Source organism: Eleginops maclovinus, chromosome 20 (genome assembly GCF_036324505.1).
Source record: "Eleginops maclovinus isolate JMC-PN-2008 ecotype Puerto Natales chromosome 20, JC_Emac_rtc_rv5, whole genome shotgun sequence".
In the NCBI taxonomy this organism is placed as follows: Eukaryota; Metazoa; Chordata; class Actinopteri; order Perciformes; family Eleginopidae; genus Eleginops; species Eleginops maclovinus.
In genome coordinates this window covers 28,280,451-28,305,099 of record NC_086368.1, presented here as the reverse complement: position 1 = coordinate 28,305,099, position 24,649 = coordinate 28,280,451, and the positions used below count along the sequence as shown (strand labels likewise).

Here is a 24,649-nt window from a genome sequence, read left to right as displayed (position 1 = left end):
ACATCCCATTCCCTTTTGGACGAGTGAGCCCTTGTGAAGTTAACTTCCGGATCGGCAAACGTTAGCCTAGTTAGCATCTGTTAGCATTCTAAAAACAAAGCTAAAATAGTGAACACGGTCACTTCTAAAGCTGTAGACATTGTAGAGTCTTTTAATTTATACCTCAGACACTGCTCATCTTACCTGGGCACATGGTTGATAAGAGCTTGAGGTCTGTATTGAGGAAACAGGTAAGACCTAAACTCCTCATTACTGCTGATACCAGGCCAAGACTCTTCTGTTGGAGTGCCTGGAAGACAAAAGAACATATGCATGTAAGGTTGCATGCTTCTATCCCTTCTTCTCACTGCACATATTACTCAATATCAGCCTGTGTGTGCAGCTTTCTTACCCACAAGCCTAAAAACTAAGTGCAGCTCCTCCTTCACTGTGGCCCCAGGAAACATTGGACGACCAGTTGCCATCTCGAACATGATGCAACCCACGCCCCTGCAAGAGGAGATGAAGAAACAGGGATGAGGAGCAAATACAAAGAGCCCTTCAATTATAAAACCCTAGGTGATCAACAAACGCACTTCAAAGAGCGCTGATCATAAGTGCAAACACGTGTGGCGTGAGTGGGCACAGTGCAGCCCTTTGTTCCATCACTGACACAGTAATGAAGAGGCGCCCTGTGGTCAGAGAAGAGGACATGTAGCTAGGTGAGCTCATAAGAGGCTGGAGGCTGCTAGAGAAACACATTTAATCCTCATTGCTTTACCAGAGCTGTGTGGGTTTTGTCACCGTGGCATGCTGCAACAATGCACAAGGAAGATGCAGATGAATTACGCTCTGTGCTAAGAATAGTGACTCATCCCTCAGTTGATGACCTGAGAGACTTCAATAGATATGCATAATTCATAGAAATCCTGTATGATCCTCCGGTTATTAAATGTTCATTTCATTTACCAAGAGAGATAAATGCTCAGCACCAGCGCTGACACCCTGGAGGCGGTTTTCTGTCAGAGAAAAAATGAGCAATCCCATTGGTTCTCAGTTTTTCCCGGGTCCTAAGAGAGGATTAATACTACCAGTCAGTGGTGGAAATGGTATTCATATTCTTTACCCGAGTAAAAGTACTAATACCACAGTGTAAAATGACCACCTTTTAAGTAAAAGCACCACATCAAAAATGGTACCTTAGTAAAAGCATCCATCCATCCATCCATCCATCCATCCATTTAAATTTCCATCCATCCATTTAAATTTCAATCCATCCATCCTTCCTTCCATCCATCCATCCGTCCATCCATCCATCCGTCCATCCATCCATCCATCCATCCATCCATCCATCCATCATCCATCCATCCATCCATCCATCCCTCCATTTAAAGTTTAATCCGTCCATCCATCCATCCGTCCATCCATCCATCCATCCATCCATCCATCCATCCATCATCCATCCATCCATCCATCCATCCCTCCATTTGAAGTTCAATCCATCCATCCATCTATCCATCCATCCTTCCATTTAAAGTTCAATCCATCCATCCATCCATCCATCCTTCCATCCATCCATCCATCCATCCATCCATCCTTCCATCCATCCATCCATCCATCCATCCATCCTTCCATCCATCCATCCATCCATCCATCCATCCATCCATCCATCCATCCATCCATCCATCCATCCGTCCGTCCGTCCGTCCGTCCGTCCATCCATCCATCCATCCATCATCCATCCATCCATCCATCCATCCTTCCATTTAAAGTTCAATCCATCCATCCATCCATCCATGCATCCATCCATCCATCCATCCATCCATCCATCCATCCATCCATCCATCCATCCTATAATTTCTAACATATCAACATCGTGCTGCTCACCACATGTCGATGGGTGTTGAGTATTCTGTAGAGCCCAGCAGTACGTCAGGGGGGCGGTACCATAGTGTTACCACCTCATTGGAGTAAGTCTTAGTGGGAACGGACTGGGCCCTCGCCAGACCTGGAAAACACCAACAGGCTCAGGGTTTCTATCCACTACAACATCGTAATGAAGACAGGTACGTTCGGTCCTCAGGTAAGCATCTATCTTTGCAAGTAACTGCTTTCGGCTAGAGGCCAGGAAGTTGATGCCTTTCTTCTGGAAGTCATATCACACTTTCTTCTGTGTTACAGAAATTGTGGATGCAATAACTAAGAAAATGTATAAGATGGCTAAAGTCGCAAAACATATACATGCTTTTATTTACAGCAAAATATAATAAAATAAATTAAATATGATTAAATTAAAATAGAATAAATACAATCTATTTACAGCAAAATTATTTACAGAAAAATATAATAAATAAATAAACATTTATATATAGAGCTCTCAGAAAATGTTACAGGTACCTCTCTGTTGTACAGCCACCGTCAGACACGCCCAAAACCATTTGTCGCCAGAGGCTTTTATGCTCTTATCCCCTCCCCATAGGCCAACCGACTACTATAGTAGATCTGTGACATTCTTTGTACTGTAGTTTAAAACGTTGGGCATTTTAGTAAATATGTTCATTACTATATTCATAATATTCATATCATTTTTACATTGAAATTCCCGCTTACTGTCAAGTCATAGTTTACTTATTCCTGCATTTAAATTGCATTATTTTGTGACTTGCACCATCTTATCTCTTTTATTTTTATGAATTAAGTTTATTGTGTGACTTGTCTTTGTGTGTCTGAGGATCCTGGGACTTTTTATATTATACGTTTCTATTGCAGACAACGACGCTGTAGCTGTTGTGCATGTGACAATAAAGCCTCTGTCTGGTCATATGCTGTGTTTAAACTATTGAACGAAAGTCAGGGAGTCCTGGTGGCTTTATCTACCCACATCCAGCACAAAATGGAGAAACTCAGAGAGAGAGAGGGGCACAGTTGCTAGGTTACAGCAAGTAAGGGTGCTAAAGGAGTCGGGACCAAAAGATTGCAGAGTGACAAGAAAAATATATATGAAAATCAATCGTGTCAGGAATCATGCTGTCTTATTGTAAATGTGTCTCAGATTTGCACCGGTTAATGTTTGTGTATGTCGCTCGTACCGAAGTCGGCCAGTTTGAGCTCGCCCTTGTCGTTGATGAGCAGGTTCTGAGGCTTCAGGTCTCTGTGGAGGATTTTCCTCTTGTGACAGTAGGACAGACCACGCATCAGCTGGAACATGAAGATCTGTACGAGAAATGTCACATTATGAGGATCAAAGAGGACAGACGCTAGTTTTCAGGTTCATATTTCTGTGCTTGCTGCTCACCTTGACGTTATGCATGCTCATGAGATTCCCGCAGTTGTCCAGGTACTGTTTAAGGTCACTGTCCTGGAAGACACAACAGGCACACTCAAATCTACCCATAATCCACTTGTGTTCTGAACACCTGCATGCTGAGCCGCCGACGTGTACTCACAAGATACTCAAACACCAGCGTGAGGCAGCGCTCGGTGTGGATGATGTCGTGCAGCGTGACGATGTTGGCGTGTTTCAGGTTCTTCAGGAGAGACACTGTGGACAGAAGGAGGAGAGATTAATACTGCTGTTTCCTCCTGGCACCGTTAGCCTACTCCCTTCCAGTGGAACCAGGTTCCCCCCCCGACAAAGACAGGCCTGTTCGCTATCCTGGCTCCTAAATGGTGGAAGGAGCTTCCCACTGAAATCAGGACAGTGGAGAGTCTACGTGTCCTCTGTCGCAAACTGAAGACCCCCCTGTTTCACTTATACCTTAGCGAATAGTCCCAAACACTATACTAGTAAGGAGTTAGAACAATGAGAAAATAGTGGGACATTTTTAAAAGTCGAAATTTAGAAAAAAAATCAGAAATTGTAAAAAACAAAAAGTCAGAAATTTGGAAAGAAGAAAGGAAAAGAAATTGGGAGACAAACGTGAGATCAATCTTTTATATTATGCATATCTAGAGATTGACCAGTAGGATAAGTATTAAAGGGTACAACGAAGTGTAACTGTCCTATTTAGTTACTTTTGAAGAGACCCCGTTTTAAACCGTTACCGTGACTTGTTTCCAAAAATACAGAAGTTGTATTCTGAGGGGCTTGTGGAGTTTATTTACCAACATCCACAATCACTTCGCATGATTGCTGTAGTTTTCCATTTGTGCATTGCATTGTGGGTAAAAGTGTCACACAGCAGACTCAAGATCAGTTTAAATACTGACAGTTTTGAGGATGCAGTATGGATTTGAAACACAGAGGTTTGAGGTGATGAATATCAGAATGAATTCATCTCTAGAAGGTGGGGAATGATAAGTGATAACAGAGGCAACACTCAGTTAAACATTGTCAAATGTATACACTCTAATGCATTGGTTGTGCATCACTTATTTACTTTTAATCCAGATAAAGAATCAACCACGCATTAATAACCCGGCTGCCTCCTGAGCCAGGGCAATAATCAAGCTCCATTTAAGTGAAAGTGGCAGATTAAAATGTGCTCCTGTCACTTCCTTGAGACTAAAATAGAATTATTATCCGCCTGAGGTCAGCACCCCTGGACCGGAAAGATAAATCATAGTGTGTGTGTGTGTGTGTGTGTGTGTGTGTGTGTGTGTGTACCCTCTCTGATAGCCGTGCATGGCGCTCCCTCCTCGTGCTCCAGCCGAATCTCCTTTAACGCCACCAGGTTCTCCGTGAGTTTGCTTCGCCCTTTGAACACCGTGGCATACGTTCCCTGTGACACACACACACACACACACACACACACACACACACACACACACAAACACACACACACACACACACACACACACACACACACACACACACACACACACACACACACACACAAGCTTTTACTCAAATGTCTTTTTATATATTATTAGCAATGTAATTACCAAATAACAGATTGGAATCTATTTGATGATCCACAGCTCATCAACCTTAAACAGATAATGTATTCCAGCTGACTGAAAGAGGTTATTAGTTTAAACAGCTGTCATCCATGAGAAGCCTCGACAAATCACATCAACGTAATGAAAGCTTTTCAGTTAATGCATATTTATTCATTTAGGGGTCTGATTTATTTCTGATTATCACACAGCTCAATGGAATACTCCATTCTCATTGGTTCATTTGGACATTCCAGAGGTCGTTAATACTCACTAACAGACTGTTGCTAGGAAAACAGACCGTTGCTAAGGAGGATCAAGGGACTATGTGAATACTTTTTAAATATATACTTCTTAAATTTGTGGAGAGCAGGGAAAACGTTAGATTCACGATGGCTAAACGGTCCCGAGTAACGAGAAGCAAAAAAGCGCAAAGAGAAGGAACGAGGTTAAAAGACAGAGGGCTGGACGTCAGATACATCAGGAGAGGGCAGACAGGAAGTAAACACTAACAGGAAGACGGTATGGGAAAGCCCCCAGGAAGTGCTCTGGACGGAAAATATTGTAGTGGCCAAACGGAGGTACTACAACTTCCGTATGTCCGGCCTAGAAAGAGTTTTCCCATTGACTTACATTGGGAAAGAGACGGTGGATAGTTCTTTTTAAACTAAATTATGAATCCAGTATTAATACTTTTACAGTCCTGATTTGAATCATTAGGTTTATATTTATTTTCTCTCTCCATGAATTCTACTGAGCCGAGAGCGGGAGATCAGGGACGGGGCCTTAAGGGAAAACTCAATTACGCACGCTCTATACTCTCCACAGCCAGGCATGATGGGTCATTTGTGAGTTGAAAAAGCCAAAACATTTGGAGATTGAGAGAAAAACCGCAGTGGATTCAGTTCATATTTGCCACATGTTCAGCTCACTGTCTCCCACTGCAGATGAACGGTGCCTTTGTGAGCCTCAGGTTATGATAATTGACAACAAAAGCATCTCTCTTCCATCCCTTCACCACCACTGTTATCTGCTGCAGAGTCTTGTGACTGAAACTAAGGCGGACGGCTTCTGTCACTAATCATTCCTGACTCCTCAAGGCAACGAGTGATGGCAGATAAATGCTGAAGGATTTAGGTGTGTTGGCTCGAGCTTAAAGAGTAACGGATTGCATGTGACAGGATTACGTCATCAGGATGGAAAGAAAGGTAACTGTTCCCGTACATGGGGATTTCTGCTGGCAGGATTACAGTGTGTGTGAATCTATACGCCTACTGCCTGAATCTGCTTTATAAGATCTTCATTTTGTTTTACGTGGTCCAAATCATTTGGTTATAAAACCTCTGACTTTTTGTCCCCGATATTTTTCCTTTTGAGTTTATTTTCAAAATTCAAACTTTTTTTCTAAACTCAGATTTTTTTTTTATGTTCAACTTATTTACTGAACATCGACCTTTTCAGAATTCTGACTTGTTTTCAAAATTCTCAATTATTTTTCTATAAATTAAGGGCACTTCCACGACAGTAATAGGTCGGGGCCTGATCACTGTAAGTTCTCTGGATGTCGTTCCAGGAAGATAAGTGGGTGAACTGTGGAAAGGTGCTCCTGGTGAATCATCAAGATGCTATAGTTGTTGTGGTTGTTATTTAGCAGATCGATGGATTTTTCACATCCTGGCAACCATTCATTTGCCCTCTTCATGGAGCATCATTAGGGCCCACCTGTAAAGCACTTCATTTGGTTATAAAACCTCTGGCTTTTTGTCCCCGATATTTTTCCTTTTGAGTTTCTTTTCATAACTCTCACTTTTCTTCCAAATTTAGATTTTTTTTTTTTTTTAAATCCTGATTTATTTTCAAAATGTTGAGTTTTTCAAATTTCAAACTTTATTTCTAAACTCAGATTTTTTTTTTAATGTTCGACTTATTTACTGAATATCGACTTTTTCAGAATTCTGACTTATTTTCAAAATTCTCACTTTTTCAAAATTCAGATTTCTTTCTCAAAATGCACTTTTTTTTCTAAACTCAGATTTTTTTTATTTACAAAAATATCGACTTTTTCAGAATTCTGATTTATTTTCAAAATTCTACATTTTTCTTTAACATTTCTGAGAAAGAGCTTTGACTTAAAGTTACATTTTTCACATGTAACTATTAATGGTAACGTAACCCCATTTCTAACTAATGCACACATGGTCATACTGTAGCTTGCACTCTGTTGGCATATAAACAAACCTATACACATGTTGACAGGCTCTAGTCTCCTGAGGGGCCTTGACTCAGCGAAGACCTGATAAGTATAATGGAGACTGGCAGAGACCTGTGGTCAGCAGGGTGGAGATAACCCACCAGAGACACGTTGCATTTGTGTCTGAAGATGTTCCCTTTAACCTCGGTCAACATCCTCTGCCTGAAAAAATCGTTATGAAGTGAATGCTTGAGTGGTCGTGTTACGTGCCGGGCAGGCTGTACTTTTGTTTCTGGCCTCCTGCTCTTTTCTCTACTCCCTGTCATTCGCTACAGCTAATCAGCAGCTGATCAGTACCTGCCTGGGCATCTCTGACTCATGACTGATTGGCTCCTCTCACCCTCAGCTGACTAATCAGCACCCAGGACCAGCCATAAAGGAGACAACCAGGAAGCCTTCTCGGGGGGTCTCACTGCTGGGCCTGCTGCTGACTGGAGAGCCTCAATTTGACTGCGTGTTAAAGCATTGTGACAATTGTGTATCCTGTGCTATATGTTGTGACTGTGTGTGTGTGGTGGGAGGTGGAGGAGTTAGGTAAGTTTGGGGTACCCTTTACATCTCATCACGTAGATAACATATGTAAGACACACTAGGTTAGCGGATTGTTGCCACCCCTGTATTTTGCTTTGTCCACTTATTAGTAGTTCAGGAAGTGAGGGTTTTTGGTTGAGTTTGTTTCAGAAGAGAGGTAGAGATAGGCCTGGTTTCTGTTATATGTATTTCTTTTATTTGGCACAATCTCCCTTGTCTCCTCCTCCTCCTCTCCTGAAGAACATTTGTTGTTCCTTCTTTAGTGATTAGAAATAAACATTGTCTGTCTACATTTAATCGCTCATTAATTGGTTGTTGTGTGTTACTGTCTCCAGGTCCCCTAGACTTTAGTGGGGACGTAACAGGTCGGCAGAGACGTACCTCACCCAGTTTGCCGAGCTTCACGTACGTCTCCAGTTTCCCGAAGCCTATGTCGGACTGGTAGAGAAAAAGAAAAGGTAGATTAATCGTGTTTCCCATTGGACCATTTAAAAGACCATTTTGAACTCATTAGCTCATGTTTTCTCGTGTTCATTAGGGTCAAATCCTTCTTTTTAACTCCAGACCGAACACAACAGCCTATTACACTAATGAAGAACTGGGGGAATCATCAGAGAAAAAGAATGGACTCATTATAGTATGAATACAAAAGGACCGAAATAACAACAGGAAGGATAAGAGATAAGACCAGTGGTAATTTGCTGAGAGGAGGAAATAAGCTCTGTAATATGAGCCGGGACTTCCACTGGCTCCAGGGTAATCTGTCGAATGGGTGGTAACATAAACAGAGCCAACACAGTGGCTTATATGGGATGTACAGGTAATGAGATTAGATAACAGCAGTCGATATGAAATGGAATAGAAGCACTGAGATTTCAACACTTCATAGGCAGGCTATAAGGTCTATATGATACAGATAATTCTGCAGTAATGTACTAACCAGGGAAGCACGCCGGGACATGCGACTGAGAGGTTTGCAGAGCGGGGAGTTCTCGCTCTCCAGCTGCAGCTTCTTCAGGAACTCTGGAGGCAGGCGGATGTCCATCGGCAGAGACATGCGCTTACTGACGTCCTGCAGACATTAAAGGGTGCGGAGTTCATTTTAAGACAATGAATCAGCAGTAAACACATTCATTTCACTCACGCATTATCCTGAAAGTGGCAATTAAACCCCATATATGGCCAAGTGCTGTCATAAGTAAGTTTGCTGACCTTTAAAAATCGAATTAAATGTATTTCTTATTAGATTTGATCTATTTGATTTTAAAAGTTTCATTTATATATCAGAAAACACATTTGTCTCAGGGGGCTTTGCACTTAGTACAGATCAACACATATGAATGACAGTGTAAAATGACAAAATAGACAATCTAATAGACAAAGAGGTAATGTGAATTTAAAATACTATAATAAATCATTTAAATAAAGACCCACATTCCCACTCATAAAGATGTCCTACTTTATGAAATGTGTTTAAGTTATAGATAACAGCGTCATTCACCTTTAATACATTTTATTACACGCCTTACACGAATGCTCAATTCTGATTGGTCGATTCAGAACAGGTGACAGGTCATTAATACAGTAGCACAGACTGTTGATGAGCACTATAATGACCGTTGCTAAGGAGGATCAGTGGAAAGAGGTTAAAAGACGGAGCGCTGGACGTCAGATAGATCACCAGAGGAAGACGGACAGGAAGTAAACACTAGCGGAAGAAATACGATCATTTTTTAAGTCAATAAAATCATTTAAATGAATATTGGGAGTCGAGTCGTTAGTTTGTGAAGTATGTGGCCGAGTAATAAGCGGGGTAATGTGCAGCGAGGCGGTCATTATGAGGAAAAGCACTCCCTTCAGGCTGATCAAGATCCCTCTGCTTCTTACATATCCCCCAAAAAAGACGAAAGCAGGGGAATTGTTGAATGCAGGAAAAGAAAAATACTTGACTTTACTTAATATATGCGCATAAGTACAGGCAATTACATCTTTAATGCACACCGCAGGAGGAGTTTCAGTCGTTTTCCAGTCCTACCTCTCACAGGCCACAGAAATATGTTTCTATTTTGATCGATAGGGGAACAGCTCGTGTTGTACTTCACAGGTCTATTTTCTTTCCTTTTATGTCTGCAACCACACTGACGCTGTTACAGCTCTGCGGACATGCTGCTTTGTGATTTGTTTTAGAAATGATCAATAAAGGGCTTTGACATTCTCCCGTGTTCATCCATCAAATGTGGGCTATTACTTTTGATTGGTCCGACCTCAGGCTGAAGGTGATGGAGCTTAGCTGAGCTCTACATGTCGGATTCCTGAGAAGAGGCTAAACAATGAACCAAGTGTAGTGCAACACGGCCTTTAGATGTTACAGTCATTCGTTAATTAAGGGCACGACAGTAATAGGTCGGGGCCTGATCACTGTAAGTTCTCTGGGTCTCGTTCCAGGAAGATAAGTGGGTGAACTGTGGAAAGGTCCTCCTGGTGAATCATCAAGATGCTATAGTTTTTGTGGTTGTTATTTAGCAGATCGATGGATTTTTCACATCCTAGCAACCATTCATTTGGCCCTCTTCATGGAGTATCATTAGTGGCCACCTGTAAAGCACTTTCCTGTGCCTATCCAGATGAAGATATCCAGGTTAAAGGAGTATTGGATTGCATGTAACGGGACTATGTTATCAGGATACAGGATACAGAAAAGTAATCTGTGTTCAGATGACTGTTATTTTTATAAACATTTGGGATTACCTCAGGATTACAATGTGACTCAAATACTAAATGAGTATATAGTGTTCGTTGTAAAGGATCAGATGTTCCCTCTCCTCTGTCAGCTGTTCTGTTCTGTAGGATAAATACTGTAAGTGTGAATCCATACGCCTACTGCCTGAATCTGCTTCATGAGATCTGATTTTCTTTTAAAAGATCTGACTTTTGGTCTCAGATATATTGTCACTTTTCTTCAAAATGTACACTTTTCCCTAAAAACGTATTATGTCGAATATATAAAATGTTTTTCTGACTTCTGACTTATTCAAAAATCTCACTTTTTTTTAAGAGTCTGACTTCTTCCTCATCCTGAGTGGATCAGGTGTTCTCTCTCCTCTGTCAGCTGTTCTGTTCTCTCATACTTTCAGAGTGAATCTATACTCCTACTGCCTGAATCTGCTTCATGGTTTTCTCTCTCTTTGGTTCATTTGTTCTGTTTGTAATTCAGCAGGTGAACCTATATGTTCATAAAATAGTGTGTGTGAGATTAACTGTGTGTGTTAAACTGAAACGGAGCATTTCCTGTCAGCTCAGATCTCTTCCTGCTTCAGTAAACTGTAGTATGAGCTCCTGTGTTTCAGTGTTGGTTTTTAGCCTGAATCTGCTTCATGAAAGGCAGGTAACTAGACATGTTAACCCTCCCAACCCTGGCGTTCAGCCGTCTTATTGTCACAAAGTTATTTCCGTCTTCGAAGAACCTTCCTAAGCATTCACTTTCCTCTGGCGTGGCTTCACTTGAGATGTTGGAGACAGACTCGAAGTGAATCACACTCGCTCCACGGGGACTATTTCTGAAAAGGTGGAACTGTGAACTCTCTCGCATTTCCAATAAAAAGTCTGGTACTCTGGGGAGGCATAAACCCATCTGAGATGACTCATATCATTGAGCTGGCGGGGGTGGAGATGAAGAAATGAGTCTGGGGGAAGACGGATAATATACTCCATTATATACATCCATGTCAGACTCCTTTTCAGTGCTTTCAACGTGGACGTGAACCTTGACAGTTTCTATCGGTGCCCAATCCGCAACACAAACACCTTACTGTTGAAAACCATATGACTAAAGCATGACCTGAAACCAAAGAGAACATTTAGCCCCATTAACCCCTCACCGTCACCCAGGTTGGGAGGGGTGTCTTTAAAGGGGAACTATCATGCTCATCTTCAGGTTCTCTTCCGGGACATGTCTCCATGCTTTAATGTTCAAAAGCTCTTTATGTTTCTCAGACTGCCTGTGCTGCAGCCCCTCTTCCACCCTCTGTCCTGAAACCAGAGCCCAGTCTGCTCTGATTGGTTAGCTGGCCAGCTCTGTCGTGGTGGGTCAACTGCTTAGAGATGTCCCGTCCCTTAGTCTATCACGTACAATGTGTTGGAGCACTACATAAAACACTAGAAGGGAAGGGAAAACCCCCCAAAATACATACAGTAGTAGAAATCTCCACCCAAGGAAAGGATTCTTTGAACTAGACACCTCGATGATGAACTGGAAAACTACATATGGTTTTTTAAGACTAGTTTTCCCGTGACAAGAAAAAAACGGTATCTTCTGCTCTATATTTTTAAGCATATTGAGACAAACAAATGCTCGTTTGAGTTTAATCCAAAGAGGAGATGGGGAAACATCCCTCTAGTGAAAGCATTCTTTGAAATACAGGCTACGATGATGAACTGGACGTGTGTATCTGCATTTAATATATTATCCAATTACATATTTTTTAGGGTAACTTTAAGGGGAATACAGCTCCTCTCTTTGGTATCCTGATCACGTAATCCTGTCACATGTAATCCGTGACTCCCCAAGCCCTGTGTCCTCCTGCAGATGCTGCTCACCTCCATGGAGAAACGTCTCTGCTGGGCCTTGCTGTGGAAGTGGAGGTGTGACGGAGACTCAGCTCCGGGTGTTGTTGGTTCAGGACTCGAAGGACTGGCGTCATGAGACGGGGGACACAGCCTGTCCTGAGTGAGGCCTGACAGAGGAGAGACACATCCAGTCAACATTTGCAGAGTGGTGACATCACTGGTTTGATTTCAGGCTCTTATCAACCTTCAATATCTGTCAGTGCTCTCTGGTGGGTAGAAGGTTTCACTGTTTTCTAAAAGACCTTGAATACAAGCAAGATGTATAGATCTTCGTTAAGGGGTTAGCCACAAAACACATTCGATCACAGCTTGTAGATGTTTACATACAGTTTTACTACATATACTTTACTGTACATATACTGTATACCCACACTAAAGACTGGTTGTGTTTTATTCTGTGCTACTTTCACTTGTAAAGGAAGAAAACATGAAGCAGTTTAAAGAGGAGGATTACACTTTCATGTGGGCGTCCTTTGAGATGAACAAAACACAGAGCCTGTTTGATTCCTTTCCATATGTGGAATACAAATGAAATAAAAAGAAGCCAAGACATAACGCTTTAGGTTAGATAGGTTTTAGTGCATGTAAATGGTCTGGGAAGGCTTAAATCCCTGTGTTCCCTCCAGAGGGAGTTTCTCTCCCAAACACTCCTATGTTTACTTCAGGAATATGAGGACATCGCTATCTAACACTTGCGCTTCTATTGGCTAGCGCTCCAACAAATTGTATGTGATAGGTTAAGAAGGCATCTCTAAGCGGTCGAGCAATCATTACAGAGCAGACTGGGCTCTGGTTTCAGACAGAGGGTGAAAAGAGGGGCTGCAGCACAGGCAGTATGAGAAACATAAAGAGCTTTCTGAACATTAAAGCATGGAGACATGTCCCAGGAGAGGAGCTAAATACTGATATGAAAATGAGCAGAATTTGTCCTCTTTCATTTCGATGAATCTGGTTCTATTTTGAATAGATGCCCCATGCAAACATCTACATTGAAACCACATGGAGACTGGGAGACTGGGAGGACTGTGGCTGGTTAGCTGCGTCTACACTGTATGAGAGTATTGATTGCTGAAGTGGACTATAAGCTTCACCATTTCAGAGAAGAGGGTGATTCTAAACCACCAGGAGATTAAAGTTCAGGCAGCTGAAGCGTAGAACGTGTCAGACAATTAAACTGTGAAGAGCCGTGTGTGGGAAGAATGGACTCTCAACACACACCATGTCACGTGACGTGTGTTTGATGCTTCTTTTAAACGCTGCAGTTTGATCTCCTGTGCGTGTGTTGGCACAGGTACAGGAAGTGTGGTGTTTGAAGTGTGTTCATTTTTATCTGCAGCCTCCAGGTGTGTGTGAATGTCTGCAGTACAACTTTTCCCCTACAGCGGTTTAAAAAAAAACAAAAAACGAAGAGCTCTAAATCCTTGTTTCCATGGGGATAGTCAAAGGAAGCAAGTCTCGGCGGTGTTAATGAGGAAGTCTCACACACACACACACACACACACACACACACACACACACACACACACACACACACACACACACCTTTATGTAAACACAAAAACATTAATATAAGCTGCATAAAAAATGACTTCTCCTATAGTCAATTCAACTTTGTCCAACAAACACCACACGCACGCACGCACGCACGCACGCACGCACGCACGCACGCACGCACGCACGCACGCACACACACACACACACACACACACACACACACACACACACACACACACACACACACACACACACACACACACACACACACACACACACACACACACACACACACACACACACTCGTATAACAAGCTGCTGGTGAATTAATTACAATAGAAGGATAGAGCAGGGAGACATAGAGGACACGGTGGCTCTCAGGTGGCAAAAAGAGATCCTGACACATTGTCCTGTCGTCTCCTTTGTTTTTGCATCCTTTGCATATTTTAAATAAAGCATAAAAATGTAACAGAACGTCAAAGTCAACGTTTTTGTTTAACATGTCTTTAGTTAGAAGCCTGATCTATATCTGCAACACAATGCCTCTGTATGCTTTTAGTTTGAGCAGACCGACTTTCATTCAGACTTCAGTATCTGGTCTTTGTTTTCTGTGGAGGGCTGGAGAGGAGGTTGAGCGAGCTGTGTGTATGTGTGTATCTGTAGTGTGTGTTATGTGTGTGGTTTATCACTTGTGTATTTATGTTTTATGACCCCCTCAAAAAAATTAGATCTCAAGGGGATATCCCTTCCTATCTAAATGTCAATACATGGAGGTCTATGCCACAATGTCAAAACTCTAACCTCTAAATGATTCAGACAAAAATTCTAAGCATTTTTTTAGAGATAAAATCAGAGGGATTTTTTTCTACGTATTTTTAAAATAATTCGTAGCCTTAACGACATTTAATTAAAGCCGAAATTAGATTTTTTTTTTCTGGAAAAGGGAAAATTCCCTCTGTAAAAATAAAAATGTTTGACTCCATGATGCCAACAAATCACCAATAATTCTGAGTTATTATATTAGTGTTTTATATCATTTTATTCTAATTAAATCAGATTTCTGTTCTGGGAATGGACGCAAATAAATAAGATATACGTCATTTTCATTTTTAAACAAAATCAGAACACTTATAGTAAAAAAGCTGTCCTACATTCAGTAATCAACGAGGGAAGTTGTACAGTGCTTTCTATTCTACCAGGTTTATTAATGCCTGGATGAGTTGAACAGGTGTGTGTGTAACAGCGCTGCAGAGAGGCTTCCTGCGGGCCACTCTGAGTCAGATTGATTGACAGCTTAAATGGGCTGCAGGATGCAATAACAACCTGTTTTCTAGTCATTTGAATATCACAGCTACAGCGCTCCTTTGATCTCCCGTGGCTAATTAGGGTCAATACAGGCGACGAGGATCTGAGCACACACACTGATTCACACACGCAGAGCCTGATGGCTGAGATATGGATGGACGCCTGCTTGACATCTAAGGGAAAAACACAATCCCATATGCTGAGCTACATGATGCTTTTGTAGCGTTTCCATTGCATTTGTTTCCAAAACCGTGGTTACAGCGAAGAGGAAACAGAGGCAGAGATACTGGCAGAATTTACCCCATTGCACACACTTTAAAAACCATGCAACAAACCTCGATTGAAAAATGCTAGGAGCCTACTGCCATGTTAAAGCGTGGTGCAGTGGTGACGTACTTTGTACCCGGATGTTAGCATCGCATAGGTTCCCTGGACAACAATCAAAGGGATTTCCCCAAATTAGTGTTTTGGCCAACACAAGTTTCTCTTCAGGAGGATAATCTCCACATATTAACACCACTTTCTGTGTGATCCTTTGCAATGCAATCGGTAGAAGTAAGGAGTAAACGTAATCCAATAAACCAACTACATAATGGTTACATGGCTGACCGTCACCACCGCTAAGCTAAAAGCGGCTAATGTTCGGCGTGAGGATGTTTAAAAGTGTCTAAAAGTGGGAAAATGTTGAATGCTTGTGCTCACCACAGACCTGATGTCAGTTGTCTAACCAAATTCAATGTCAAAAAACCATTGACTTTCAGTTATTAGGACTCATTTCTGAACCGAGAGACGAGTCAAGAGCTAGTTAGCTGAATGCTAACATCAGCTGGCTAACAGGTTCAATCACAGTTTGTGATCTAAAAACAGATCAAAATGGACGATGAGGATTGGATTTTGAATTGGCAAGACTCCAAATGCATGCCAATGTTTAACTGCTCAGTGTGTAGTTAAGCCTCTGTTTGATAAAAACTTGAACCATAACAGCTTTAAAAGGGTGATTGTACGTCTAGTTTGTAGGTTGTATCTTCTTACAGGGAAAGGAAAGTCATGCAGGTTTACAGTAAATAAAACTCTGCAGAGGAGTTTTAACTGAGCTAAAAAAAACATGTGGTCCAGCAGGTTAAACGACAGAGTAGATTAATGGGAATGGCAGCAGATGGAGCTTTGCCTGGAAAACCAACTGGCAGTGTGTTTTGGACTGCAGCCAGTCAACATAACCAAGATAAGAAGATCTCATGTGCTTGGTTGTAAAAGGCTTTGTGACTGTATGTGCAACTGTGTGCCAGAGGGCTTCTGAATTCAAAAGAGAAAACACAGAAGATGGTTTTAAACGCGTCGCTTTGTGATGACTCCAGTAGTGAAGCTAAGCAATAAACCTTCTATTCTGATATAAAATGAGAGAACAAGGGGGGGGGGGGGGTTTAATGTGAAATATAAGTGGTTTGTTAGGCAGTAACTCCAGGCTTCCCCTAAGACAAACACTCCCACAAACACACACTTTGTTGCTGCATCTAATTCGGTATTAGTGTGTGTATTTGCGGCCTTCGGGGGGATGCTAATTAGTTCATCGCGCTCAGTGATCTGAGACTGATTCACTTTTTGTCTGTGTGTCAATTTGATGCAGCTGCTCTTGCTTTTTTTTTTTCTTAATGAAATGAAATGAAAGGATCTAATTATCCGATAAGATGGAGGAAAGTAAAACTCGCTCAACGAGCTGTTTATTGAATAGGATTCGAATGCATGTGTACAATGTTTCCTTATCTCATGGCAACCATTAGAGTATTAAGGCATTTACTCACATACGGGATTTAAGTACAATGAGGAGGTATTTTTCTACTTCTACTCCACTCCACTGCTTTTCCAGGGCCATTTCATCGAGGCGTGTTGTGATAATATCTTTGCAAAAATGTCCGATGATGTCTTAACAGCCATAGTGCATAACGTTGTCACATGGGCCGGAGAGGAGAGGTTGATAGAAAGACAAATGAACACTGAAGGCTTAGAGGAGGAGTGTAAACACCATCCGTCTCTCTTTGAGTGTCCTTGTTTGTCTCCCTTTCTCCATCATCCTCCTTCTATTTCTGTCCCTCTGTCTTGTTACCTCTTCACTGACCTTCAGCAGCACACAGTGAGGCCGACAGATGTACTCTGGGGGGGTTGAAATTACAAATCCAGCTGCTTTCTCTCTGTCAGGCGGCCCATCAGCAGCCCCACTTTACAGAACTCTATAGCCTCTTGCTTTACATTCAGAGGAAGTAGATGCTCTCTATTGACTCAAGTGTTAAGGTATCTGATAGGACATATTCTGCTCATTTTCAGGTAGATATCTGTATGTAGTGTCTCTCCTGGGACATGTCTCCATGCTTTAATGTTCGGAAAGCTCTTTATTGTTTCTCATACTGCCTGTGCTGCAGCACCTCTTTTCACCCTCTGTCTGAAACCAGAGCCAAGTCTGCTCTGACTGGTTAGCTAGCCGGCTCTGTTGTGATTGGTCAACCGATTAGAGATGTCCCGCCCCTTAGCCAACAGAAGCTTGAGTGTTACATATTGATGTCACTAAGTTCAAGAAGTAAACAAAGGAGTCCAATGGAGGCATTTCAGGAAGAGCTGTGGGAGAGAAACTCCATCTGGAGGGAACACAGGGATAAGGAAAAGGAAAACCCCCAAAAGCATAAACAAAGCCTCTTCAAAACTAGAACACATTAAGAAAAGAGTAAATAACAATCCACAAATCAGAAAAAGGGAATAAAACACACAAACAGACCTGAACATTAATGAAATCGATAAACATGAATCATTTGGTTCAAATTGTGTGTGGGAGAGGATTTTAGCCTTTGCAGACCATTTACATGCACACAAACCTATATAACAGGCAAGGGAAATCCCCGTACAGCACAACAGGGCCTCTTTAATAAACCTATAGTGACCTTGCATCTGACATGATGCACTTCTCTCCTCCTAGCAATTATTTTTTGCTTTGAATCCAAGCTTTGTTTCCCACTTCAAAGCCGCACACAGGATTGCAAAGTGTAGGATGGAAGTGTTAACCGTCCCGGTGCACATGTGTTCACTCATCTCATTGCTATTCCATCGCTTTGTAGTGTCTTCTCGGTAATACATCATAAAGCAGAGACACTTGAAAACCTAGTTCTGGATGCATTTGGTTAGTTCTGCATTATCTACCCCTACTTATCCAACCCTAACCCTCATTTCCCTTTGAAGCCTGCTGATCCTCCGTGGCTAAGCTTCAGTTGTGGTACAATTCACAGCCTAAAAAAACCCTGGTTAATCTGAGAGGGTCTTCCACAGACACAGAAGGCTTTTGTATTTGGTATTAAGAAACCTGAATGCAGATTGTGGTCTATTATTAGACATGAGCTGTTCATTGGCACAGAGACCAGAAGACATAAGGAAGTAGAGCGTTAAGGACTTTGAATGAGCTTCATTCACATATGGCTTATTACCTCGAGTAATCGGAGGGGTATAGAGATCGCAGCGCATGTATCGGAGGGTATGTTTTGGGATCTATTTCTTGGTTTATTTGCCTTATTATCAGCAGTATTACTGAGAAAAAAAACTCCAAGGTGGATTTTCATGAAATTGGTGGAAAGGAAGGACCAATTAAATCTGGATCAAATTTAAATGGCAGATACACGCAGCTTGGTGCTGCTCATTATTCTGAATCCCCTGGAGTCCGACTGCACGCAGATTTAGATGGAATACAAACTGCAATTGTTTTAGGAAAACAAACACTTACAAGGCTATTATACTTGGTTTACTACTGTGGTCAAGGCCTGACACCCCATAGTACCCTCCGCCTTCATTATATGGTTAAGTCAGGGCATTGAAGTAAGCCAATCAGAGGCTCCGTAGGTCAGGATGTGCCTGTTCTGTCATTTTGAATAATAATAATTAGCCATTTTATGTTTTGTTTTTTTGTTGATTAGTATTTATTTGTAGAGCAAGGGGCTTCTCAACTATTCTATTTTTTTAAATAACAGATTTTCTGATAAATGGGATTCAGTCCTATTAGAGTTTCTTTTCACATTTTCGGAAATATCAAAACATTAACATCAATCTGGAGAGTGTATCTTTTAATTCTGGAACCAAATGCAACGAGGGAGTATATTAGGTGAGGAAAATGGAGGTGGGGGGGTGGGGGGGTTCTTACCCTGAGTGTGCCGGATGTTGAGCTGGTTTATCTGCTCGGTGAACTCGTTCTCCTCGATGGTTTCAGTGCGAGGAACAGAAAGAGAGAAACGCCTCTTAAAGTTCTTCATCTTGTTCATGGTGTTGAGGAACAGACTCTGAGAGAAGAGAGGAAGCAAGAAATCAACAAAAGATATCCAAATAAACACCAATGCAGTACATGCACCTGCAGTCTTTGCAGGGCTAGGGTTATGTTCCCAAACAAACTGCATTCTTATTTAAGTTTCAAAGGAACATTTACTTTACTGAAAAAAATCAAAGCTCAGTATTTGTATTTATGTATAGGGTGGTGCAATTAGCCAAAGACCCAGAAGTTAGCGTCGCAAGGGCTTCCTCGACCCAAAACCAATTGGATTTTGATATATTGCAGCCGACACACGTTTATGATATTTAAAGGTGCCATAGAAAGCATCTATCTGCTCTGATGTCTACAAAGAAGGTATATCGCTTTGGTTGATCCAAAAAATGTCCAGATGTGGTTTTACAGACCCATTTACAACCCTATGATTTGGTCCTAGAATGAAACGAGCTGAATTGCCTTATTTGGGGCTCATTTAAATAATTATGACGAGCTCTGCTCTGATTGGCTGGTTTACAAGGAGCAATCCATGGCTGCCTCAGAGCCCACAGAAGTAAGTGATGTTTGTGAAACTGTGAGAGATGAACCATGGAGGCTATTGGCATCCAACCTCACATGTTAGAGCCTTTATCGGAGGAGGAAACCAATGAGTTTGAAGAACAGCCGGTTGGTCGGAGATTGGAGAGCAGCGTTAAGGAGTGGTGAGTGTTAGCGTTAGTGTTTCCAGCAGCTGGTGTATGCAGATGTTGGGGCTGGACTACTGTGTGTGACGTCACACACAGGGATTGTTCTAATTCGCCCGTTTTACCGCTGTGATATGCATATTCATGATTTGCACCTGAAGGAGGAAACAATGGTGTTTGAGGTTCACAGTATGTCAGCTCAATGTACCGAACTCTCCTTATTCAACTATGCCGAGGTCAACACAGTTTTCCATTCTACGGCACCGTTAACACAGTTTGTTCACCAGGAGAATCTCCACATATATTAACACCAGTTGGCAGATAATGTTCAGAGTGATGACGTTTAGTTTTCTCATTCAGTCACTTGTTAGCAACCACCATTTTTATGATATATGTAGGTGTGAGCGTTCGGGCTCACACCTACGTTCCCAATGATGGAACGACCACTCGGTACTTTGAAACAACATGAAATCTTTATTAGGGAACAGTGCTTTCGCAATGATACTGGCGGTTAGTGGCTCTCGTCCTGCGGGCGAGGGGAAACAGTCCTCACTCACTACTGCAACAGCGCAGAACCAGGTTACGACCATGACTTTAATCAGTGCCTGATTACATGATCAGCTGTCTGGCCTCAGGCTGAGCCAGTCCTACCACTCCAGCAGCCGGCGCCCTAACCACATCCCGCTGCCACAGTGGGGTATTAACTGACATATTTTACAGCATGACGTACTGTAAACATAACAATAGAAACGTATAAGCTTGTATTAAGCAGAGACCTCATTTCAGGCTTCTAACTAAAATCCTGTACACCTTTTTAAAATTTAAGACGAGGGAACCAAAAGTGGTCAAATGAGTCATTTCCAGGTTTTAGGTCTCATGACTGCACCCCTCTATCACCACAGAATACAAAAATAAGGATAAGGATTTCTGAATGCAACACATTTAGATCCATCATGCCATTTCCATTCTGCACAGAACATCTTGTACAATAGAGGAAGGAACTAAACACTCCCCGGTGCACGGCCTTGCTGAGCTTGCAGCGGTGAAGGATATTCATGAGCGGTTTGACCAAAGACAGTCTCCTGCCTCATCTGATAATGAGGCAGGAAACAGCAGGAAAGCAGCTGATCAATAAACCCTCTCTGTCCGTGGGTTGCACAGCCACAAACAGCAGCCTTACAAGTTACACGTCTTTTCTCCGCTCGCCTTTTTGGTCTTGCTCTTTTTCTCCGTGTCTTGTTTGCCTTGGAGATCGGTGTCATGGGGTCTCCACGTTCCCTTCAATGGCACTGATCTGTGCTCGTGTGTGTGTGTGTGTGTGTGGGTGTTTCAGCTCATTATTGGAGAGGTTGTGTGCGGAGGGGGGGTTCAATTCTAGCAAGTCTCTGCAATCCCTACTGTTATTTTTAGAGCTTTATAAACCGTCAGGCTATAACAGCGTCTGAGCTATCGTGGCATTGTTTTCGGATCAACATGCCTGCTACAGCACACCATACACACATGCAACAAGCACACATACACGCATAAAAAGGACCATAAACCAGATGAATAACACACACACCTGTCCACTAAAAGGGTGTAACGTATGGTTAGGTAGGGCAAATTGTTACTTGTGACATTGGGCTGTGAATAAAGTGTTTTGCTGAAGTGATTACAATCCATTACAACCGTCTTTGTACAGTTCACACAATATGCAATCATACAAATTACTGCGGGGTCAGGTAATGGGATTCTAATATACTGCAAATGCTTTTAAAAACACAAGTCTTTAATGAGATCTGCATGCACACAGGGTGTCAAGTGACCTAAAAAAAAGGAGAATCAAATGTGCAAATATTTAGCCTTAAACTACATGGATTGCAAAATAAAAAAGAACACGGATTTGTGCTTTTTTCAAAAATACGTCGCTGTTTTATCAAGTAATTCAAAACAGAATCGAAACAACATCCAACAAGGTTCGGCAAAACATGCAATGGATTCATTTTCAAGCATGGCATCCGACAAAACATTTAAAAATAAAGGGACAAATTCAGAAGGATGACAGGAGGCAACCAGTTTAGAGTTTACAGAATAAATGTTCTGCTACCAATAAAGGCATGTAAATAAAAGTGTAGGCCTTTCTCTTTCCCAAATCTCCATCAGGGATTGCTCCAATGATAACATACAATGGGTCTAATGGTAGGTCAATAATCTGATTGGCATATATGAAATAACATGTCGACAATCCCAAATATAAGTGTGTGATATTCTGCCTGATTACTTTCCCTTCAGCACAAATGCAAAGATAACCTTAAACATTTGTTGCGTGCTTTCTCTGACTGATCCCTAAGCCCAGCATCTTTATTTACACTCATACTCAAGGATACACACACCACAAATTGGTCAGAAAAACAAAATTACAAGAAAGCAGACACCCCCAGTGCACCTTCAATCGATGGAAAGTGCTATTTTATTACGGAACGCTCTCAGGTTTTGTCTCAAACACAGGTGGTTTAAGTTGAAAAAGGGGGATTGTGACGGTGGCATCAAATAATTGATGCACTCTTGTTTGTCGGGGCGTAAGCTACATGAAAGGTGTGAGGTATTCTCAAAGGCCTGGGAGTAAAAGAACAAAGACAGCCTCAGAGCCAGAGGAGCGTGGGTGGCAGCCATAAATTGAACAGCGTGTGAAGGAAGCAGCTCAAAAAGCGACGGTGGGAGCGAATAATCCCCAGATCAGTGGAGAGAAAAGGAGGATTTCTAATTCTGGAAGGAGAAGCTTTTAGAAATCAATCAGCTCGTGGGACTCCCCGGTGGAAAACATCCTCTTACTTAAAGAGGCTTTTTTGGGGGGGTTTTCCCCTTCCCTGTAGTGCGTTATAAAGGTTTTAGTGCATGTAAATGGTTTGCAGAGGCTAAAATCCCTGTGTTGCCAGCTGAGCAATAGTTGGAAAATATCCTCAGAAGATTTTACAGCTCCTCTCCCCTCTAGCCGTGATGTCATCCAGTCTACGTCTTAACGAGCTCTCCCATTCAAAAAATGTGGAACGTAAAACGTAAACTGTGACAACGTGAGAACCGTACTAGCTATCAAAAAATATCCAACTAGTCTAATAAAGTCCATCGTCTCGAGAACCGCTTAAACTTGTCATTTTTGCTCTACGTTAAAGTATGCGGAACATGTATGGGGTCAAACTGGGGGGGTTTTGAGCACTGTTCAAATGGATTTCCCATTCATTCCTGTGGGGCATGTGATCGCAGTTTTCTGAAACGGCTCGGCGAATCTCTTATATTACATAGCATAACGGTCCCGGTCGTTCTGCACCTTCTGATGTGTTTCGTGTCAGCACTGATGGATGAGTAGCATATCAACATTTGTAATAAATGGTATCCTGATTATGTAATCCATTAATACTCAATCATGCGCAATGAGCAGCTGAAGCGAAAACCTTAGCTTCAGAATTCTAGGGCTGCATGAAGTCCAGTAAATCAAATCAAATCAAGTTTATTTATATAGACCGATGAAATAACCCTCAGGGGGTTTTACAATCTGGTCGGTATATGACCCCTCTGGTCTTGGACACTTCCCTCTTGAGTGTGCAATTTCTTCCATCAAGATAATACAGGTGCCCCGGAACACACTGGATGTCTTGGCAGTAATAATACACTGTGTAGTAATTTACTGCAGGTCTGTTCCTTCCTTTTTTGACAGCAATACCATGTGAGAAAATCCTGACAATCAGTTATTTGTCACGCAGAATATCATGGGAAGCTACATATGAAACTGGTATGATAAAAAGCGATCAGATGAAGCAGATTGAAGGGAGGAGCAAAGAGGCTTACTGTGCAGACAGAAATCAATAGCACTACGGCTGGCTAAAGTGCCGATGTGTTGTGGTGTGTAGCTATATACTACTGCAGGAAGGGTGAGGGTACTACTGCCTGAAGATGCTTTCCTATAAAGAGGACACACTTTTGATCCTACATATCTTGGGTTCTTCTTTTCTAAGGTCACATTATTCTGTTGTCTTATTTGGGTGACTCACATATAAAACAGATCAAATAAACTGTAGTTGACACTGTTGTCCTAAAAGACATGTTATCCATTAAATCAAATCAGCATGTCCATTGAAAAACAGCAGAACAAAGACCTCTTTGTGTCACAATGTTGATGTGATCTTTCTGAAGAAGAGGAGGACTGTGTTTATTGTTATGATGGGGATGAAACTGACCTTTACTCATCTACTCACGGATGTCACGCTGTATGATTTGTTCAGCGCTCCTAGACAAATACATGTTATCGTATCAGTTATAAAGAGGCCCTATTACTCCTTTTGGGGTTTTCCTTTTTCCTGTAGTGTGTTATGTAGGTTTTGGTGGATGTAAATGGTCTGCAAACGCTAACATCCCTGTGTCACATCCTGAAACGCCTCCATTGGACTCCTTTGTTCACTTCCAAACTAGTGTCATAACTATGTAACACTCTCGCTCCTATTGGCTAGCGCTCCAACACATTGTAGGCTAAGGGGGCGGGACATCTGTAATCGGTTGACCAATCACAACAGAGCCGGCTAGCTGACCAGTCAGAGCAGACTTGGCTCTGGTTTCAGACAGAGGGTGAAAAGAGGTGCTGCA

The 24,649-nt window shown here is 42.0% G+C and overlaps 1 protein-coding gene across 3 annotated transcripts in view; it reads right to left on the bottom strand.

Annotated features, from left to right (window-relative positions):
* cdk18 (cyclin dependent kinase 18) overlaps window positions 1-24,649 on the bottom strand; it is a 46,724-nt gene that overhangs the window by 8,420 nt on the left and 13,655 nt on the right. For 2 of the 3 annotated variants that reach the window (XM_063910510.1, XM_063910511.1), the window contains exons 2-12: window positions 19,236-19,371; window positions 12,236-12,372; window positions 8,580-8,711; window positions 8,021-8,077; window positions 4,586-4,700; window positions 3,426-3,520; window positions 3,275-3,337; window positions 3,069-3,192; window positions 1,867-1,987; window positions 392-489; window positions 184-289 (exon numbers count right to left, since the gene is read on the bottom strand). In XM_063910510.1, the coding sequence (XP_063766580.1) occupies window positions 184-289; window positions 392-489; window positions 1,867-1,987; window positions 3,069-3,192; window positions 3,275-3,337; window positions 3,426-3,520; window positions 4,586-4,700; window positions 8,021-8,077; window positions 8,580-8,711; window positions 12,236-12,372; window positions 19,236-19,353 (1,166 nt within the window). In that variant the 5' untranslated portion in view covers window positions 19,354-19,371. Of the gene's footprint in view, window positions 1-183; window positions 290-391; window positions 490-1,866; window positions 1,988-3,068; window positions 3,193-3,274; window positions 3,338-3,425; window positions 3,521-4,585; window positions 4,701-8,020; window positions 8,078-8,579; window positions 8,712-12,235; window positions 12,373-19,235; window positions 24,538-24,649 lie in introns of those variants that run through there. The other variant, XM_063910509.1, reaches the window with a different exon arrangement.